The sequence below is a fragment of the Scyliorhinus canicula genome, chromosome 3, assembly GCF_902713615.1.
Source record: "Scyliorhinus canicula chromosome 3, sScyCan1.1, whole genome shotgun sequence".
Classification (NCBI taxonomy): domain Eukaryota; kingdom Metazoa; phylum Chordata; class Chondrichthyes; order Carcharhiniformes; family Scyliorhinidae; genus Scyliorhinus; species Scyliorhinus canicula.
Window position 1 is genome coordinate 156,807,349 of NC_052148.1, and position 22,029 is coordinate 156,829,377.

The 22,029-nt window shown below is 50.3% G+C and overlaps 1 protein-coding gene across 13 annotated transcripts in view; it reads left to right on the plus strand.

Moving 5' to 3' along the window:
* The window catches only part of LOC119963039 (protein FAM184B-like), a 595,873-nt gene that overhangs the window by 275,689 nt on the left and 298,155 nt on the right, over positions 1–22,029 (plus strand). Inside the window, exon 1 of one of the 13 annotated variants that reach the window (XM_038791543.1) lies at positions 11,261–11,377. The exons of the other annotated variants lie outside the window; for them this stretch is intronic. Coding sequence (XP_038647471.1) covers positions 11,300–11,377 — 78 coding nt within the window. The 5' untranslated portion in view covers positions 11,261–11,299. Of the gene's footprint in view, positions 1–11,260; positions 11,378–22,029 lie in introns of those variants that run through there. 13 annotated transcript variants of the gene reach the window in all.

Consider the following 22,029-nt stretch of genomic DNA (forward strand, 5'->3'; position numbering starts at 1 on the left):
CCTTTAAAATGACTGGCCAAGTCACACCCTGTGACTCCCCTCATTTTTTCTTTTTCAAAAGCGAATTTGAAGACCAGAATACACCTAACAATCCTTCTCCTGCGAGCCGTCTCGCAGGCTTTGCTCATTTACCATCCGAATGTTCCTGGATGTAAATAGCATGTTGGATGGCGGCCGAAGGGCTGCCTAACGAAAAATGAAAACAAAATTTTGAAAGAAACGTCCGAATGAGTTGCGTATGGGCCGCTACGGGTACGAGTTGGATGGGATCCCCGGGTAGGGCGTGCTGTGCCATACCCGAGCTTGGCTGACCAAGGTTGGTTCTCAGACAGGGCGGGTCCTCAGTGCCGTTTGTCCACTGCCTGAGTAACCTGGATTAAAACGGGTACGAATGTGGTTACCGTGACTTGCAGCCTCTATTCGCTGAATAGAGGGGCACCTAAAAACAATGGAGCCAAGATGCTCCGTTCTGAAAACAGGGAACAAGTCGTGAACCGTGTCGGTTCACCAGAGGATACAACTGAAGTTCTCAGAAGTTTCGGCAGACAAACTATTGGGTGTGTTGGAACCGAAGTTCTCAAAGGTATCTGCGGACAAACTAACGTGTATGTGAGGTGGTCACAATCTTTTCAGCTGAAAGAAGATGTCCATCCTCCAGCTGAACCATTTACAATCCTGAAACAAAACAAACATAAAACGAAGACAAACATATGTGCAGGTTCCATCAGAAAGGACATCGTTTCCCTCAAACGATTCCTATTTTACATCATCTGGACACCTCACTTTTCCTCTATCTCTGTGAACAGGGTCACAAAGGGGTTGCCGTGTCGGGAGTCAGACACCGTGTCGTCCTGTTCTCCCGGATCCCACACCCTTGTGTGGATCAGGCATGCTATTTTCGAATTGTGTGACCGGGGGTCACTTTCGTCATTTCGGACAAGTCTGTATGAATTGTCCCTGTGCCATAGTGTTGTGTCAAGTGTGTTGTCGGGGTAGTCGGGGTCGGGTGGTGGTTCTGGGTTTTTAAGGTAAGTGACTTCCATGGGGTCACTGGAGTCGGGGTCGTAGTTGGTGCAGTGTGGGCTGTATGGCTGTGTGCTGTCGCTGTCCTCAGAGTCAGTGTCTGTCCTGCTGTCTCTGCTGTGGCAGCTTGTGGGCGTGTCGGGGCGTGGTCTGGTGTGGTCTGGGGGCGGAGTCGTGGGCGAGTCCGTTGATGAACTGATCTGTGAGGGGGATGGTGGAAAAGTGTCTCTAGAGGGCGGGGTGAAGTGTTCTGCTGCATCTAGCAGGACATGGTGAGCATGGTTAGCCTGTGTTCCATATGCCTTTAACTGGTTGATATGGAACCACGCGGTCTTCCCATTAGGATATTTTATCCTGTAAACTGAGGGGCTAATTTGTCCGAAATTGAGTAGGGACCGGAATATTTTGGAGCCAAAAAACTGCTGGGGTTGTAAACAGATAACATTACCTGTTGCCCAACCTGGAATTCTGTGGTGTGTACGGTCTTATTAAAACAAGCGGTGCGTTGTTGACGGCGTTTTCCAAGCTGAACTGCGGCTGCAATCTGTGCAGACCTCACAGTCTCAACCAAGTCTTTAACCGTCTTTTCGTGTGTGAGGGCTGTCACCTCGGGGCTGGTCATGTCCAGTCCTAAAAGGAATTCTGTCCCTTTCATAGGGTGTCCGGTCATGAGTGTGTGTGGTGTGTAGCCTGTGGAAGTGGAGACAGTGTTCCTTATGAACATGAGTGCAAATGGGAGCACTGAATCCCATGTGGAGTTATTCTCCTGAACCATTTTCCTAAGGGTAGTTTTTTAGAGTCCGATTCATGCGCTCCACAATCCCGCTGGACTGTGGATGATACGCAATATGGAAATTTTGTTTTATCCCAAATATTGTCAGGACGTTCTTCATGACCCGTCCTGTGAAGTGAGATCCCTGGTCCGAATCGATACTTCAGGGTAAACCCCATCTCGTGAAGATGTGGTGGGTCAGGATCTTTGCAGCTGTCTTTGCTGTATTTGTTCTAGAGGGGAATGCCTCTACCCATTTGGTAAAGGTGTCGATGACCACCAGAACGTATTTATAGCCATTCCTGCAAGGGGGCAATGGTCCTATGAAATCGATCTGGAGGTTTGTCCAGGGGCCGTTTACTGGGCGAGTATGCCGAAGTTGTGCCTTCTTAGAATACCTCTCCGGGTTATTCTGTGCACAAATAAGGCAATTCTCTATATAATGTGTGACATCAGTCCTGAGATTAGGCCACCAACAGAGTTGCCTGAGGTGCCTCGTTGTTGCATCAATTCCCTGATGCCCGTGGTTATCATGGAATAAAGCAATCATTGCATTCCTGTCCTGCTGCGGGACCACATAAAGTTGTTCCTTAATGATCACACCCTCATGTATGGTCAGTGCGTGTTTAAATTTCTCGTACTCTGGCACAAAGTTGCCTTTAAAAACCTCCCGGAGGTCCTTATCCTGCTTCTGTGCTGCCACAAGATCTTTAATATCTGTCTGTGAGATTTGGACTGCGCTCACAGGGGCGCTAGCTGGTGCGCTAGCTGGGGGGGTCCATAAGTGTCCTCGCCTGGAACCTGCCTTAGCCAGTGCGTCGGCTTTTGCATTCCCAGGGGGGGATGACCTATGGTGACTCCGTACCTTTATTATTCCGAAGGTCCTGTCCTTCGCTTTTGCTAAAATATGCTGGAGTAGAGGGGCTGATGGAAGGGGTTTCCCGTCTGCGGAGACAAAACCTCGTGTCCTCCACAGGGGCAGAAAATCTGTTAAGCTATTGCATTCATATAAGCTGTCTGAATATATGTCTGCTGGGCTGGGGAAAGAATCGGGGTGGTCCACTATATACGCTATGGCCGCGAGCTCTGCTGCCTGCGCGCCTAAGTGACCTGGTAACTTAAGAGCGATTTCTTCGAGAGCGCGACCCTGTGCGTCCTCGACATAGATGCCGCATCCTGTGATACGCTCACCATTTAAAACTGTGGAGGAACCGTCTACATAAATCCTCAAGGGTCCACACGTGTCTGTGGGTTGGGGGCTTTGTTTCGGGTTCCCTATCTTCCTGGGGGGTGTTTTTGCTATGAAGGGTCCTGTGTTATGCAGGGGAGCTACAATTTCACAGTCATGGGGCTGTCCTGGGTATTGGAGGTTGTCTGCTAAATATGTGTGTGTGCGGGTCCGTTTTACTGTAATGTCCCGTCCTTGTAGAAGTAGTGTCCATCTAGCTGCCCTAATCTGGCTAACTGAACTGTCCTTCAGTCGACCGTCTAGGAGTAGCTGTGTGGGTGTATGTTCGGTCAGAATAGTAATGGGGTTGAGTCCGGTGATGTATGAGAAATACTGCACTGCCCAGAAGACAGCAAGGAGGTGCCTCTCACAGGCAGAGAATCCTTGTTCTACCGGGTCTAACAGTCGGGAGGCATAAGCCACTGGTCTTAGCTGCTCGTGCCGTTCCTGAAGCAACACGGCCGAGAGGGTCAGATCGGTGCTCGCTACCTCTATTGCGTAGGGTGAAAGTTGGTCGGGGACTAGCAGCGCGGGTGCTGCACTAAGGGCTCGTTTTAACTCTTCCACAGCGCCTGTATGCTGCGGAAGCCATTCCCAGGGGGCTCCTTTCTTAAGGAGGTCTGAGAGTGGGGCGGCTTTTGTCGCGAATCCGTCGATGTGGTTCCGACAATAGCCAACCAGTCCTAAAAACGACCGGAGGGCTGATACATTCTGGGGAAGGGGCAATTTGACAATCGAATCAATTCTTTTGAATTCGATCTCGCGTTTGCCGTGTGTGATGACTGTTCCCAAATACATCACTTTAGGTTCCAAAATCTGGGCCTTTCTTGGGTTAACTTTACATCCAATTGAAGTCAACAGTTCCAGGAGTTCGGCCAGAAGCGTAATGTGCTCTGCCTTTGTGTCTGTCTGCAGTAGTAGGGTCGTCTACATACTGTACCAGACATTCGGGGCGGGAGAATTTCTCTAAACCACTTGCCAACTGTCGGTGGAAAATGGAGGGGGAATTGTGGAATCCTTGTGGAAGGCATGTCCACGTATACTGCTGCGATTTGAAAGTGAAGGCAAATTTGTACTGGCACGCTTTTGCCAATGGTATGGACCAGAATCCGTTACTGATGTCCAATACCGTGAAGTATTTGGAGTTGAGTCCCTGCTTGAGCATGGTCTCGGGACTAGTAGCTTTCTGTTGTGGGCTGCTCTTCCCTTCATTTACCCATGCGGGTTTCTGATGCTCTCTCACTGCCTGAATATCTGCGGCAGCCTGAGCCTCTTCTGGGGATTGAACCTTATTCTTAGCCTGAATTGATTGCTCCCAAGCGCGGGACAACCTTTTCAGGACCCATTTCTCATTATGGGCCTCTTCTGAGGGGTCATAACTGTTGCAAGCGCTCTGTCCTGCCTCTGTCGCGTGTGAGATAATGGTGCGCGTCCATTTGACCATATTTTCCCGGTTCAAATGCGCTCTGTTTAACTCGCCGAAAACTGCATTGAAATGAATCCACAGCCTTCCTGCGAATGCTGTGGGGTGTTCGGATCTTTTCTGCCGGCACTTATTAAGACCTTCTACGGGGTCACCTCTAATATACCCGATGGCATCTAAAATGGAGGTGTGCATCTCTTCTAGGGTGCCTCCTGCCACGTTCTGTGGGTCGGGGAGGGCTGCTACTACTGACTGGTCTAAGCTCAGCACGGTGAGCTTAACCTGCTCTCTCTCATCCAGGCCGTACATGGTAGCCTGCTGTTTTACTTTAGCGAAGAACTGGTGGGGGTCTGCGGTGGGGAGGAACGGAGTGATCTTCTCACATGCGTCCCTGAGCTGGGTTACAGTTAAGGGGGTGGTGTAGGTTATATCTGGTGCGCCTTCTGCTATAGCTTTTCTCTGCGTGGTTACGGGGTTCATGGGTGCGGATATGATCTGATCTGTGGGGGGTGGGGGTGCCTGCCTTTTCTGTTGCGCTGGTGGCGCAAATGTTCCCTGAACATATCGCTGTGCTGTTTCACTTAGTTCTTGCCAATCTGGGGCATTTTCTCCATCTAACTGGGTTCCAAAGCACCTTTGGAACCCATTTTGCACCGAAAGCAGCGATTGCAGCTCTGCAATCTGTTTCCTGCATTTCGCGTGATTCACAGTACTTTGCCTTTGTTCTGTGGTTGCAGCATGGAGTGCTCTCAAAGCTGCTTTGAGATCAGAGCATTGCCTCTGCAATGCCTCCACCTGCTTCTCTGATTCCTCCCTTATCAGAACGGCACGTTGCACGTCCTGATAAGCCTTTTCGTACTGGGTCTGGGAACTGCTGAGATGGGCTAGACAAGACTGATGTGCCCTCTTGGCATCATCCACCTCTCTACCTTTCTCCATCAACTTCCCTCTTAGATCCAGATTCTCTTTCTCAATGTCCCTGACATCGACCTTACTCATGCGATTCCTTTCCTCTAATTCTGCCCGGAGCGTCCTGACGACCTCCTCTGTGCCTCGCAATTGTGCCAAACAGGACACAATCGCCATCGGCTTACGTGCTTTACTGAGGTTCTTTTTGTGAATTTGAGAGAGGTTCTCCCACCAAGTATGTCCTATACTTCCGGGACCTGTCTCCTCATTCAAACAAAACTCTTTCCAAAGGGGCCATCCCTTTCCTTGTAATATTTGCGGAGTTCCAGCTCCCACGTGGGACACTGGCCTACCCTGCTGCTGTTGCTGGTCGCTGCGACCACAAACATTTCTGGATCCATCAGACGTTCCATTGCCTGCATGGCCATTTTCTCTGACTCTCTTTTATTAATTTGGAACAGGGGGTTGCTGGGGTTGTGTTTCAAGAAACGGGTACGGCTTACGCTATGTTCCGTTCAAAAACTGCCGAAAGTTTGTCGCAACAAAATGCTTTCAGTTTTACCTTACAGCCCTGTTAGTACGCATGCACTAAACACACTTCCGAATTACGCTTATTAGTTTGAACACCTTGAATACTTGTGATTTTCTTAACTTTCTTACTTTCTCTGAAATTTGGAGTTCCAATTCAAATTTCAGGGTCCTGGACGGTGTGGGGTTTCCACTTACAACCGTGTCCCGGTGGAGTCGCCACTAAATGTTGCACGTTTTACTATGGGCGTAAAACGCGTTTATTGGGGTGTATTAACTTCCAAGTGCTTAACACCGCTAGGCTCTGTTGTATGTATTTATTCAGCTTTAGGAGTCGCCAGTTGCCGTATAGACAACGTCACTAGTATTCCAAGGTCAAGTTCCCGTCAGGAAGTCGCCACTAAATGTTGCACGAAACACAGTTCCTCAAGGGTTCAAACGAATAAACGCTATACACCGATTAGTAAGGTCCAAACGATAATATTTATTATACAGTAATAATAAATATTCATGCACACACTAAGAGACTAAGCTATGACTAAACTAAAGTAATCAGAATACTTATCTAACAGGAACAGGCAAGGTCAGGGAGCGAGGCCTTCGTCCTGGTCTTGGGGCTGCAACCTTCAGCAAGCGTCCTGGTCACTGGGGGTTCTAGCGGGCTTAGTTCGCGTAGCGAGCGTCGTACTGGCACTTACGGTTCGGCGGCTGGTGCTCAACGGCTGGAGTCAGTGGATCTTCAAAGTTGTGGTCAGAGCCGGAGCACGGAAAAAACAGACCGGACAACACGAGGTCCCTATCTTTTATAGGGGTTCCATTGTCCTTCCCTCTTCTCGAGCGGGCTCTACCTATTGGATCAATTTCTTATCGATACTGGATTAATTCCCCAATGCGAGGGGGTCTCCGTGATGGAGGGGGCGTTTCTTATGTCCTTTTGTTTGGAGGTTTCTGGTGCCTCGATGTCTGGGCCTTGATTAGAATGTGTCCATTCAGAACCAAATGTATCTATTGTGTGGGTGTTCAAGTCTGATCGCCTCATTAGCATGCAAAGCGTTTTGCCATTTGCACCTAGCTAAGGTCTTCTCACCTGAGCCCAAACTGGTTTCTGCTGCTGCAGAATGCAAACTGCTCTTTGCAGACTGCTGTTCTGGCTAAACTGTCTGTTTCCCAGCAGTCTTAGCGGTTGACCTATTTTGTAGCTCAGCATCCATTTTAGGTGGCTACACAATGTTACTCAGCAGATCCATAGCCGATTAGAGGAGTCCCAGAGGCTTTGGGTGCAGGAGATATCGCCGGCAATGCCTGGCACCGAGGCCAATACTGCTAGGGTGATGGCCGCAGTGGAGAGCCTGGTGCATGCTGCTGGCACCATTAGTGAAGGTGTCCAAGGCATCGTGCCGTCGGTAACGGCCATGGCTGAGGGTCTAGGGTCTAGGCAGAATGTCCGCCTCGCTGGGGGATGTTACCCAGTCCCAGGATGAGGTTGTGCGTGACATGGCCAGTTCCCAGATGGGCATGGCTGAGGTGCTGCGGAGCTTGTCCCAGTCGCAGGTGGGCATTGCCGAGCTCTGCAAAGGATGGCCCAATCACTGAGGAGCATCGCCGAGCATGTCGACAGGGAGGAGTGGGCCATGGGGAGGTGCCAGGGCTGGCAGAGCCAGATGATGCATGGGAGGGACAGCCAAGGCTCGAACCAGCTGTCACTCCGTCCCAAGGTGAACCCCAGGGCCCTGTGGGCACCGAGTGGGTGGAGGAGCTGCCGGGTGCCAACCCTGACCCTTCCCATGGAGTGGCGACGGTGGAAAGCAGTTCCCCGAGTTCCACTCCTCTGATGAGGCTGCGTCTCAAAGCCAGCACACAAGGCAGGACAGCACGGCTGTGCATGTGCCGTCATGAAGTGAGTGGGGCCCTCAGGCCTGAGAGCCCCCAGAGGACATCCACGAGGGGCATCAAAGGCCACGGGGCGAGGTAAGCAGCTGGCTGCCTCCACTTCAGATGTGCATCCTGGGGACGCACCTAGACGTGGTGGTAGAGCTAGGAGGGCCAAGCACATTGAGGATCACTGAGGGCACAGTGGAGTGTGAGGGGGTGAGGGTTAGGTGGGTACTGTGGAGGGGGTGAGGGTTAGGTAAGGAGTGAGGGGGTGGGGGAGGGGGCAGCACCATCGGGAGGGTGGGGAATTGTAAAACACTTTGCCTGTGAACAAAGATGACGACTCACTACCTTGGCTCCCTGCAGAAGCCCATCGCCAGGTTCACGTTTTTCAAAAGGAGTACTAATTGGCGCCAGCGGGAGCACAGCGGGAGAACGCTGAATGACGGGGCCGGTGGATGTGGGTTGGCTCCTTTTAATTGTATGAAAATGGGGCTTAAGTGGTTATAATTGGTTTCTCACCACGCTAAGGCAAGATCCCAATTTCGGCTATGGAGTGGGTCGGTTGCATCACAAACTGACGCCTGATGTGGTTCTCATTTTCTGCTCATCTGCTATTCACTGGCCTCGTTTCATTTGAGCAAAAGCATAAAGAGGCCGGAGAATCATACCCTGAGGTTTTACATCTTTGTTCTTTGTTCTTTGTTCCTTATCAAGTTTGAGTATGATGCTAAGATGAAGTCATGTGATGAGGTCTTGTCCCAGAATTCAGCATAAAAACATATTAAGATTGACATACTTGGATTGTGTGTAAACTAAACAAAAACTAATCATTAAACATCAATTTCCCTACATTTTGGGGGCTGGCCTTTGCCAATCGGGCGGTAGATCCCTCAGATGGAAAACCTTTTTCTTTCCCCCCGACCCCCTTTCCTGACCTGCTGAAACCCTCCTTGCCCAAGTCCTCAAACTTGGCTGTTTCTGGGGATCTAAGGGTATTCTTCATCCGCAGCCCCGGTAATCCTCACTAGCATGCTCATTGCACTGTCAAGACTTATGGAGCTGCTGGCCAATCAGATTGACCAGCAGCACCCAAGGGCAGGACTTCCTCCCCAGTGAGGGGCAGAAGTCCCACTTGACCCTCGTTTAGCTCACGTGCAATGCATTATGGATAGCATGGAGTGAGTCAGCTTCACATTAAGTTTTGTTTCTGGAGAGTGGGGGGGAGGGAGATGACGTAAACCAATTCCGCCCCCCCCCCCCCCACCACCTTAATAATCAGCCCATGGTTTCACCAAAGCCCGATATGATTGCAGCAAAATTGCAATCTCCTTACAATTAAAGCTGACACAACCATTTTTGTTCCTAGATTCAGCAGAGAAAGAGGCCATTCAGTGCATCATGCCCATCGCAAGAGCAACTCAGCTTGTTCCCCTCCCCCACCTTTTCCCATAGCCTTGCAATTTTCTTTTCTCTTCATATAGTTATTCAATTGCCTTTTGAAAGCTACGATTGAATATTCCTCACTGTAATCTCAGGCAGTGATTCCAGATCCAATCACTTGTTGTACCTGCAAGTTAACTTTCCATCGTTCATTTACAAGGAAACTCAAATCCCTTTGAATCCTAACATTTCCTAATTCCTCTCCTTTTAAAAATATTCTGTTTTTCCATTCCTGCTGCAAAGTAAATACTTTCCCACCTTCTTGCCCGCCCAACCAGTCCTTTACAGCCTTTTTATACACTCTTCATCACTTATTTTCCCAGCTTTGTATCATCAATAATCTTGGATATATTGGGCGAAATTCTCCGCCCCCCACGACGGGTGGGAGAATAGCGGGAGGGCCTTCCCGACATTTTTGCCGCCCTCCCGCTATTCTCCCCCCCCCCCCCCCCCCCCCCGCCGAAGTCCCGACCCGAATCGCTGCCGCCGTTTTTTTACGGCCGGCAGCGATTCTCAGCTGTTAGATGGGCCGAAGTCCCAGCCCTTTCCGCCGTTTTTACGAACGGCAAACACACCTGGTCTTGCCGTTCGTAAAAACGGCGTCACAAACTCGCTATTAATAACCATGGCACCGATTTGGCACGGCAGTACCACGGCCGTGCCAAGGGTGCCATGGGCCCGCGATCGGTGGGCACCGATCGCGGACAGCGGGCCCGATGCCCGCGCACTACTTGTCCTTCCGCCGCCCCGCAGTATCCATTCGCAGGGCGGCTGAGGGGCAACCCGGCCCGCGCATGCGCGAGTTTCGCGCAAAAACGCGATGACGTCACCCGCGCATGCGTGGGTTGGAGTCTTCCAAACTGCGCATGCGCGGCTGACGTCATATGACGCGTCAGCCGGCGCTAACTCCGGCAAGCGGGCTTAACGATTTTCGTTAAGCCCGTCTTGCCGGAGCCTACGGCGTCGGGCTGCTAGCCCCGACCGGGGACCAGAATCGGTCCCCGGTCGGGAAGGGGCGCGCTGCCGTAAAACCCGCCCGGGTTTTACGGCAGCTTTACGATTTCTCCCGTTTTGGGAGAATCGCGCCCATTATACTTGGTCCCCTTATCTAAGGGATGCCGGATGACACTGTCAGGGTGCCAGACTGGCAGTGCCAGGGAATCGGGGCACCAAGGGGAATGCCAAGATGTCATCTTCCCTGTCCCTGACCACCCAGGGGTCTCCAGCGGCCTGGGTGACCCCCCAGGTGCTGTCGTGACAGGTCCACGTTTGTGTGGACCAGTATTAAACAGTGTCCTGGCAAGTTCTCTCAGATGCGGCCAGTGAGTCCCAGGTGCTGGGTGAATCTGTCGTTAAGGCTCATTTAGATATTCAGATCTGGATCTCGCCCAGTGAGGGTGAGATCCAGATCGCGCCTGGTGGAACGGCCCGAGCCCAGTGTGGAGCCTGATTGTGGGTTGCACATGATTGAACTGCTGCACCTGGATCTGCGCCAGGGGGCAACGGGGTCGTTGAATCACGCCCTTTTAAAAATATTTCTTACTAGTTGATTCTCATTTTATTATCTTTCTTTAAATGTCCCAAAGACTCGTTGGAGAACATCGGAGTCACAGGTTTTCAGGTTCTCGTCCCACACCTGGACTTGAGCACAAAAATCAAGGCTGGCGCTTCAGTGCTGCACTGTTAGAGCTGCTGTCTATTGGAAGACATATAAGCGGAAGTGCCATGTACCTCCTGATGGAACATAAAACAGCCGAGTGGCACGTTGGCACAGTGGTTAGCACTGCTGCCTCACAGCGCTGAGGACCCGGGTTCGATCCAGGCTCCGGGTCACTGTTTACACATTCTCCCTGTGTCTGTGTGGCTCTCACCCCCACAACCTGAAGATGAGCGGGGTAGATGGATTGACCAAGCTAAACTGCCCCTTAATTGGAAAATTTTTAAAAAGAACATAAAACTGCCCTTGGTACTATTTGAAAGAAGAACAAAGGAGTTAACCCCAGTGTCTGGTCATTATCCCCGATTATCTGGTCTTTATTGCATCGCTGTTTTGTGGGAGTTTGTTGTTTGCAGATTGGCTGCCACCATTTTCTAAATTACAATGGCACTTCAAGAAAGTACTTCTTTGGCTGTCAAATACTTTAGGATTTCCTGCGGTCGTGAAAGGTGCTGTATAAATGTAAGTCATTTATCAATTTCTTGGTCATCCTTTGCTGATTTTTAAATCTCCCAATCCTTAGGCTTACTATTCTATTTGGAAACATTGTAAGCCTCTTCTTTCAATCTGATACTAATTATGTCCTTCAGTGACAGCCCCAAAGTATAAAGAGTGCAAACAACTTAAATGAACATAGATTTATGAACATTGATTTATTTAGATTTGGATCCCAGAAAATTTCCCAGTCTCTTTAGCTATAAATTCTTATATAAATAGCTGAAACAAAACAATATCTCCTTTGCAGGATGAATGCAATGTGTCTGTAACAGCCCTCACTACACTTTCATATGCCAGAAACCTTGGGCTCAACTACTGACACAGCAAGCTGTTAAACAAGGTCCACAATAGTTATGGAAACATAGAAATTTAAGCACAGGAGTAGATCATCTGGCCTGTCTTATCTGCGCTTATATGTAAATTAAGTGGCAAAACAGAATGAATGTCAGATTGATGAATGTTGATATGCTGCAGTACGCATCAAAGTGCTTCAGTGCACCAACATAACTAACTTCAAAATCATGGTTACAGTCCAATAGGTCATATATGTTAGCGTTATGTAAGACAAATAGCTTTTAAAAAAGCACATTCAACAGTCAACCAATAGCACTAACAAAAATATATCAGGCGAGAGGTTGAAATCAGCTGAATATTTGAAGGATGACTTAAATGTACAGCATTCATCCAAAAACACAAAAACAAATGTATTCCAAGGTCATTCAGTCTTCCAATTTACTATTAATTTTGGGAAAGCTGTTAACAGCAGGAATCTTGTTATGAAAGTTAACCAACAACAATTGCTAAATGGATGACAAGCATGTCATAGGTCAGTACCTTTGAATGAATGTTGCATATTTACATTTTTTAAGTTATTCAGGAAAATGATTTATTCAGCAGAAGTGAAATAAAACCCTATTCGATAATAAGTCACTTTTAATTATTAAAAGTCAAGCTCTATAATTGCTGCCATAAGTAAACAGAAGTGGAGATTGTAGAATTTTCTGTGCTGTTGTGGAGTCTGCAATCTTGGGCTATAATATGTTTGGATGAAACTGGACACTTTAAAACAATATTTTCTCGTTACTGAAATGTGAAAAAATGATCACTGCAGTCTTTTTAACACTGGTTTTTAACTAAGCCAAAATGTATTATTTTAATGGATAACAGGAAATTTTCATAGAATGCAACACATTTTGACTGAACTGGTTTAATTTTGCAGTCTGTTCATTTATCAGCAACTTTTAGTTCCCAAGAGTGAATGTACTTGGATAGAATATAATCCTCTCTCTATAATAGTGATCCGGTTTCATTAAAATCAGATAGAATATGGTTCAGTAGGGCATGAAATGAATGCATGAAATCTGCAAAAAGTCAGGGCGTCACTGCTGCTAATAAACCCAAACATGCCATATCATTAAAACAGGCTGGGTTCTTTCTCACTTTTCCTTGAGGTCGGTGTTTTAAGGGAATGAGTGGTGGTGCTGATTGTAATTGATTTGTTGATTGTTCCAAAACCAACCGAGGTGTCTTTCCCTTATGGGGTTTTATCTTCTCTTCATCTGGGTGAGCAGTGCGCTGTTGAGTGGGGAGGTGCTCTGTTCTGGGTATGGTTGAGGAGGTGCAGGACTGGCTGGGGTATGGGTTTTAGGGCATGTCGGAGGTCCTGTGTGGAGCTGACCTTTGTATGTCAGAGGTGCCAAGCGAGGCCAGATCCAATGCTGCGGTTGATATCCTGTGCATCCTGGAGCTTAGGTGGCACTTCTTAAAGGCACTTTATTAGGGGCATTCCGAGAGGACTCTTCTGTGCACGGGGCCTAGGGTTGAGCCGAGTTCTGTACTTTTGTTGATATTATGGTGGGGACATTTTTTTATTTGAGCATTTCTTTTTTTCTCTTTCCCCTAACAATAGTGACTATGAGCCGGGGGAATATGGACCCATGGTTGGGTCCTGACCCCTTGTTATCCTGGGATCCACTCCAGGCAGTTCTCTGTCTTTTTTGTTGGGGCGTTGACGGCACTGATTATAATCCGAATATATAGCTGCCGGTCCTCTGTACAATCGTATGGAATTATGTTTCTGTACTGGGCCTAAGACTTGCGTTATGTTGTGTTGTGTGGTATATATGTCACATTCTTTTAGAACTGGGGCTCTCAAGAATTTTCTTTGTTTTTTTATGAATGCGTATAAAGAATCTGTGATTGAATCCTGAAGGGGTACAGAGGGGTCTCGTATCCGAGGGGAGGAGGTAGTGGTGTGTTATTGGTGTCTCAGGTGCTGCTGGAGTTGAGGGACAATACGGCAGGAGAAACATATCCTGAACTCTCATGGTAATTCCGAGCAATCGCCACGTGGGAAGGTGTGCATCAGGTTTTCATGGCTTCCTCCAGTTCTCCATCTGGTGGGGCTGTTAGAGGTATCAAGTTATGTCTAATGATTGTATTGACCCAGTTGTACTGCTATTCTCCTGTTCCCTACTCTGTTCATGTATGTTGAGCCTTTACTTTTTCTTGCAGTGCTGTAGCTTTTCTCTGGTTTCTTGTGTCATTTGTTGAAATTAAATTTCAATAAATAAAATTTAAAAAGAGAAATAACCAAAATGCTGAATTGAAAGTACCCACCAAATAAAGCAGATAAATATTATTGGTGTGGGGTGGGCGAAAATTTATTTTGACAACAGGCATGCACCTGGGCATGTTCCAGCCTCAATGCACTTTTCCAGGTGGCAGCAGGTCAAGAGGAACAGCTATCCACTGGACAGTAGCAGGGAACCAACTAAGTTTCTTAAAGGTACAATTTGCCTTTTGCCAGTTAAGAGTTGGATGTGTCCCATGCAACATTACGAGCGCATCACAGCAGAGGAGGCAAAATTACAGCAAGGAATGATCGTTGCCTTAGAATGGCACAATCTGTGTCAACAAAGGAACAAAACAAGAAGATTCAGGGTAGACCACATGAAGGTGAAGGAATTCACTGGTGCAAAATCAGAACATATGAAAATATGGCAAGAAGAGGAACAGAGGGTCAAAGAAGGGCCTGTAAAAACTATTGCTGAAGATGTAAAACATGACAGTAAGTTAGTACTTGAGTATATAACTGAAGGTAGGTGAAGTTATGCAGACAAAGTAGAATCTGAGAAAATAATATTCATATTGGTAGGAAGAAAACAGATTTTTTTTTCAATGGTGAGGGGCTGTTTAGCACAGGGCTAAATCGCTGGCTTTGAAAGCAGGTCAGCAGCACGGTTCAATTCCCGTAACAGCTTCCCCGAACAGGCGCCGGAATGTGGCGACTAGGGGCTTTTCACAGTAACTTCATTGAAGCCTACTTGTGACAGGCGATTTTCATTTCATTTCATTTTCAACTGTTAAATGTTGGTGTTCAGAGAGATTTGGGCATTCGTGTACAAGGAATGCAAAGTTAAAATGTAGGTACAGCAGGCAATTAGGAAGCTAAGTCGTAGGTTGGGCTTTATTGTAAGGGTGTAGGAGTACAAGAGTAAGGAATTATTGTTGCAATTGTAAGGGACTTTAGTGAGACCACACTTGGAATGTCATGTACAGTTTTGGTTTCTATACTGAAGGAAGGAGAAATTTGCCTTAGTGGGAATACAACAAAAGATTTACTATTATTAATGATTTCTGGGATGAGAGAATTGTCATATAAGGAGAGATTGAGTAGAATGGGCCTATATGTTCTGGTGTTTAGAAGAATGAGAGGTGATCATGTTAAATCATATAAGAATCAGACAGGGCTTGACAGAGTAGATGTTGAGAAATTACAAGTCTAGAATAGGGGATGCAGTCACAGGAACGGAAAAAATTACGTTGGACTGAGATGAGGAGAAATTTCTTCACTCAGAGGGTTGTGAATCTTTTGAATTCTCCATTCCAATGGGCTTTAGATGCTCGATCTTTTAGTATTTTTTTTTTATAAATGTTTTTTATTGAGTTTTCATATTTTATATATGACAAATTACAAATTATTAGAGAGAAAAAAAAAAGAAAACACAAAAATTTAGCATGAATATTTACAGGTAAGCATCTTCATAACAACAATTGTGGCCGCCCCCTTTAGCCAGCATACATATTTTACATTCCCCAATATGGCCGAGGCACATGTTTATAGGCATTTATTTATAGTTTGGTTTTGGGCCTTGGCTTGCCAGCAAACCCCCATAACGAGCCCGTAACCCCTCCCCCCCCCCCCCCCCCCCCCCACCCCCGGCTACCCTCCCCCGATTCCCGTCCATTTTCCCCTGATACTTGGCCACCCAACTATTCTTCCTCTTGTACGTTGGCCACAAACAGGTCCCGGAACAGTTGCATGAATGGCTCCCACGTTCTGTGGAAGCCGTCGTCCGACCCTCGGATGGCGAATTTGATTTTCTCCATTTGGAGAGATTCCGAGAGGTCGGACAGCCAGTCTGCAGCTCTGGGCGGTGCTGCTGACCGCCAGCCAAACAGGATTCTACGGCGGGCGATCAGGGAGGCAAAGGCAAGGGCGTCCGCCCTCCTCCCCAGGAATAGATCTGGCTGGTCTGAAACCCCGAAGACCGCCACTATCGGGCATGGCTCCACCCTCATCCCCACCACTTTGGACATAGCCTCGAAGAAGGCTGTCCAGTACTCCACAAGTCTGGGGCAAGACCAGAACATGTGGGCGTGGTTGGCCGGGCCTCTTTGGCACCGCTCGCACCTGTCCTCCACCTCCGGGAAGAACCTACTCATACGGTCTCTCGCTAAGTGGGCTCTATGTACCACTTTTAGTTGCGTCAGGCTGAGCCTTGCGCACGTGGAGGTGGAGTTGACCCTATGCAGTGCTTCGCTCCAGAGTCCCCACCCTATCTCCATCCCCAGGTCGTCCTCCCATTTCCTTCTTGTTGCGTCCAGTACGGTGTCGTCCCTATCTACCAGTCGGCCATACATGTCACTACAGTTCCCTTTCTCTAGGATACTTGCGTCCAGTAGGTCTTCCAGTAGTGTCTGTCGTGGCGGTTGTGGGTACGTCCTTGTCTCCTTTCATAGGAAGTTTTTGAGCTGCAGGTACCGTAGCTCGTTCCCCCCAGCTAGCTGAAATTTCTCTGTCAGTTCGTCCAGTGTTCCGATCCTGTCGTCCGTGTATAGGTCCCTGACTGTCAGTATCCCCCCGTCCTGTCTCCACCTTTTGAAGGTGGCGTCAGTCAGTGCTGGTTTGAACCTATGGTTGTTGCAGCTGGGAGCCTTGTCCGACATTTTGTACAGGCCAAATTGCTGCCGCAGTTGGTTCCAGGATTGGAGGGTGGCTGTCACCACTGGGCTGCTGGAGTGTTTTTTGGGTGGGGATGGGAGTGCTGCCGTGGCGAGGGCCCGGAGGGAGGTTCCCATGCAGGAGGCCTCCTCCGCACGCACCCACTCGGCTTCTGGCTCCTGGATCCATCCCCTTACTCGCTCGGCTGTTGCTGCCCAGTGGTAGAATTGTAGATTCGGGAGGGCTAGCACCCCCCTGGATTTTGTTTTTTGTAGGACCTTCTTTGGGATCCTAGCATTTTTACCCCCCCATACGAACGCCATGATAAGTTTGTCCAGCGCTTTGAAAAAGGCCTTGGGGATGTAGTTCGGAATGGATCTAAACAGGAAGAGGAACCTGGGCAGTACGTTCATTTTGATCGTCTGGACTCTCCCCGCGAGGGAGAGCGGGAGTGTGTTCCATCTTTGCAGGTCCTTTTTAACTTCCTCCGTCAGGCTGGTGAGGTTCCATTTGTGGATCCCTTTCCAGTCATGGGCTATTTGGATCCCCAGGTAGCGGAATTTATGTCGGGCTTGTTTGAACGGCAGCCCCTTTAGCCCAAGAAGGCTCCAAACTCTTTCAGGAGCGCGATGATTCCGTCCATGCTGCTTTGTGGGTCCGAGATATAGAGGAGCAGATCATCGGCATAGAGTGAGACTCTGTGCTCTCTACCTCCCCTTCGGATCCCCCTCCACTTTTTTGCTGCCCTGAGCGCGATTGCTAGCGGTTCAATTGCTAGTGCGAACAGCAGCGGGGACAGTGGGCATCCTTGTCTGGTGCCCCTGTGCAGCTGGAAGTATTGGGAGTTGGTATTGTTGGTCCGTACACTCGCCATGGGAGCATTGTATAGGAGCTTTACCCAAGCGGTGAACCCTGTTCCCAGCCCGAACCGCTCCAGTACCTCTATGAGGTATTTCCATTCGACTCTGTCGAAGGCCTTTTCTGCGTCCAGGGAGACGATCACCTCTTGTGTTCTCTCCCCGGAGGGGGTCATTATCACATTCAGCAGGCGCCTGATGTTCGCGGTAAGCTGTCTACCTTTGACGAAGCCCGTCTGGTCCTCTGTGACCACCTCAGGTACACAGTTTTCTAGCCTTTTGGCTAGGAATTTGGGCAGTATTTGGCGTCTGCGTTCAGCAGAGATATGGGTCTGTATGACCCACATTCCGTTGGGTCTTTGTCTTTCTTAGGTATCAGCGAGATTGAGGCCTGTGCTAACGTGGGTGGCAGTGTGCCCCTAGCTAGCGAGTCTGTGAACATCTCCCGCAGGTGCGGGGCCAGCGCTGTCGCAAATTTTTTGTAGAAGTCCGCCGGGAATCCGTCCGGTCCCGGCGCCTTCCCCGTCTGCATGGAGCTAATGCTCTCCATGATCTCTCCCAGTGCTAGTGGTGCTTCCAGATCCCGTTTTCTGCCCTCTCCCACGACTGGTATGTCCAGTCCATCAAGAAACCGGTTCATCAGTGGAGCTGAGTCCACAAAAGATCAGCCATGATCTCATTGAATGGCGGAGTAGGCTCGAGGGGCCAGATGGCCTACTCCTGCTCCTAGTTCTTATGTTCTTATGTTCCCCGTTGGGGGCTCTGAGGTGTACAGCTCTTGGTAGAAGGCCTTGAAGGTTTCATTAATCCTCTCTGGTTCTGTTTCCCACGTGCCTCTGGTACCTCTGATTTGCGCAATTTCTCTGCTGGCTGCCTGCTTTCTCAGCTGGTGTGCCAACAGGCGGCTGGCTTTGTCTCCGTGTTCGTACAGGGCCCCGCGTGCCTGGCGGAGTTGGTGTACTGCTTTCCTGGTGGAGAGCAGGTCAAAGTTCCTTTGTAATTCTTTTCTCTCCGCCAGGAGTTCTACGGTCGGGGCCTCGGAGTATTTACGGTCTACCTCCAGTATGGAGTCGACCAGCTTCTGCCTAGCCACCCTTTCCTCCCTATCTCTTTGCGCTTTGTAGGCAATGATTTCCCCTCTTAGTACGGCCTTAAGCGCTTCCCAGAACGTGGAGGATGAGACCTCCCCGTTTTGGTTGTTCTCCGTGTATTCTGCTATGGCCCGCGCTATCCTTTCGCTGAAGGGCTTGTCAGCTAGTAAGGCACCGTCCAACCTCCATGTGGGGCACTGGGCCCTTCCCGTCTCCAGCCGCACGTCCATGTAGTGTGGGGCGTGGTCTGATATCACAATTGCGGAGTATTCCACCTTGTCTATCCCTGGAAGCACCGTTTTCCCCACCACAAAGAAGTCAATTCTGGTGTACACGTTGTGTACTGGGGAGAAGAAAGAGAATTCTTTCTCCCCCGGGTGGGCGAATCTCCAGGGGTCCACTGCTCCCATCTGCTCCATATAGTGACTGAGTTCCCTTGCCATGTTTGAGGTTTTCCCCGTTCTGGGGTTTGATCTGTCCGTCTTTGGATCCTGTACACAGTTGAAGTCCCCCCCCCCCCATGATTAGTCGGTGCGTCGCTATGTCCGGGATTTCTGCCATGGTCTTTTGGATGAAGCTCGTGTCGTCCCAGTTGGGCACGTACACGTTGACTAGAACTACCGGCGCCCCATCCAGGGCCCCGCTGACCATGACATACCGCCCCCCTGGGTCTGTAACCGTCTTTGTCGCCCTAAACATTGTCCTCTTGCCAATCAGGATCGCCACCCCCCTGGCCCTTGTCCCATAACAGGAATGATAGGTTTGTCCCACCCAGCCCTTTCTTACCCGCAGTTGGTTCTGCTCCCTCAGTTGCGTCTCTTGGAGGAAGACTATGTCGGCCCTCATGTTTCTGAGGTGGGTGAGGACTCTAGATCTCTTCACTGGGCCGTTAAGTCCCCTTACGTTCCAGGTGACTATCCTGGTGGGGGGCTTCTGCCCCCTCGCTCCTGTGGGATTAACCATATTTGTCCGGTGGACGCGCCCCTGCCCTCTGGGGTTTCCCTTTGTTAGGGGGCCGTCCAGGGTGGCCACTATCACTGCTCTCCCCATGCGGTCGGGTCTCTGCGCTCCGGGGTTTCCCCTTGTCCCGGGGGCACCCGCCATGGCCGTCCACTGTGTGTCCGCCACGCGGGTAGTCCCCTGCACTCCGGGGGGCCTCTTCGCTCACAGACCGTACTGGGTGGGTGCTTGCAGCGGTTCCCTGTTTCGGACCCTTGGTTGTGGCACTTTGTGGCCCTGTTCCTTTTCTGGCCTCTTTTGTCCCTTTGTCCCTGCATTTCCCCTTCCTGGTCTCTCGCACCCCGAGTGCCCCCCCCCCCCCCCCCCCCACGCTCTCTCCCTTTTCCCCCCTCCCCTGTATACCCCTCCTTTGCCCCTCTATCCCCTATTCCTGTCCCCATTTGCTCTCCCGTCTTTGATGGGTGATCCCCCCCTCCCCTGCCTGGCGCCTTCCCCCCTGTTGGGGGTGCGCTGCGGCCCTGCTTTGTTGCGTGCCCCCGTCGCTAGCTTTCCTGCTAGCGCAGTGGCTCCCCTCTCGGAGGTTGCTGTCTCGCTTCTCCTCTCCCTTCTCCAATACTCCCGTTCCCTTGTGCTGGGGCCTGGCCTCCCACCTGGAGCGGTCCCTTGGGCAGTGGGTTGTTTTTTGTTCTGGGTGTTCCTGCCGGGGGGGAGGGGGCTGGCTTTGCCTCGCCCCTCCCCACCCCCCCGTCGGCATGTCGTTTCTCCTTGCCATGGGCCCCTCGTCCCTACCTCCCATGGCGTTTTTCCAGCCCGTGCTCCTCGACGAACCTATTCGCCTCAGCAGGGGCTGTAAAGAAATATTCCTTGTTTTGGTATGTGACCCAGAGTTTTGCTGGGTACAGCATACCAAAACGCACTTTGCTTTTGTAGAGAGCTGCTTTCGCTCTGTTGAACTCAGCCCGTCTCTTAGTTATGTCCGATCCAAGATCCTCGTAGACTCGGATGGCGTGCCCGTTCCATTTGCGGGCTCTATTTTCCTTGGCCCAGCGCAGGATTGTCTCCCTATCCCTGTACCGGTGCAGTTTGGCTCGGTTGTTCCCCTGTCTTGGGCTTCGGGCGCAGTAACCGATGGGCTCTGTCCACTTCCGGTGGGGTGGGAAAAGTGTCCCCCCCCACTAAGGAGCCCAGCATCGCAGCCACGAATGTTGTGGGGTTTCCGCCCTCGATCCCCTCTGGCAGGCCCATTATCCTAACATTTTGCCTTCGCGAGCTGTTCTCCTGGTCGTCTACCCTGCCCTTCAGGCTCCCCTGTGTTGCACCCAGTCTCGCCACTTCCCTCTCCAGGGCCGTGACCTGGTCGCTCATGTCGGTCGCTGCTTTCTCCAGCTCTTTAATGGTTGCCTCATGGGCTGCCAGTTTCTCCCCTTGGGCATCCACTTTCTCCTCCAATCTGGTCAGAGCCTGCTGCACCCCTGACATGGCCCTGGCCACTGCTGTCTGTACTGCGGCCTCTCCGTCCGCTTTAAACTCTGCCTTGATTGCCTGCAGCTGCTCCCTCACCACCTCGGCAAAGGCTTCCTTCCAATTCACGCCCCCCTCTAACCCCAGGGGAGAGGGTACCTGTCTGTCCAGCTCTTTTTGATGCGGCGATACATCCTTCCCGCCGCTTCGTGTGCTCATTCGTTCGCCCGAGCTGGCTTGCCCTTTGCCCCGTCTACTTCTGGTGCCCCCTTTCTCTTGGCTCCCTTCTGGCATTTTTTTCTCCCCCTTCCCTTTCATCTTTTCTTCTCCCCTTGTTTTTCTTTTCCCCCCTTTTCCGCACCCTATTTTTATTTTATTTATTATTATTCTTTTTTAAAAATTTATTTTTCCCCCCCCTTCTTTCCTTTACCCCTCTATTTTATTTATTTATTTCTCAATTATTTTCTCTCCTCCTCCCCGCTTTTATGCAACTCCTCTCCGATGGGCTTACTTTTGCTGGGAGCGAGTGTAAAAAGAGAGAAAATAGTATATACTCCCCCCTTTCTCTTTACCAGTTTTCTTTTGGGTTTTTTTTTTAAAACAGAAATATATGTCTTTTTTTTTTGTTTTCTCTCCCCCTTCCTTTCTCCTCACTCACCCAGGAGAGAGAGAGAGAGGCTTTTGCCCAGTCCCTTTGTTCTTGCCACGTGGTGGTCGCTTCCGTTGGGGGGGGGGGGGGTGGGCCGGTGGTCGCTGCCGGTTGGGGGGGGGGGGTGGTCGCTGCCGGTTGGGGGGGGGGGGTCGTCCTGGCTGCCGCACTTTGCACCCCGCGACCTCCTGGTCGCTGCCTCCGGCTTGGCCCCCCCCTTCGGTCCCGCACCGCTCCTGGCCTGCGTTGGGGGGGGAGGGAGGGCCTGCCGCTGCCGCACCGCTCCTGGCCTGCGTTGGGGGGGAGGGAGGGCCTGCCGCTGCCGCACCGCTCCTGGCCTGCATTGGGGGGGGGGGCCTGCCGCTGCCGCA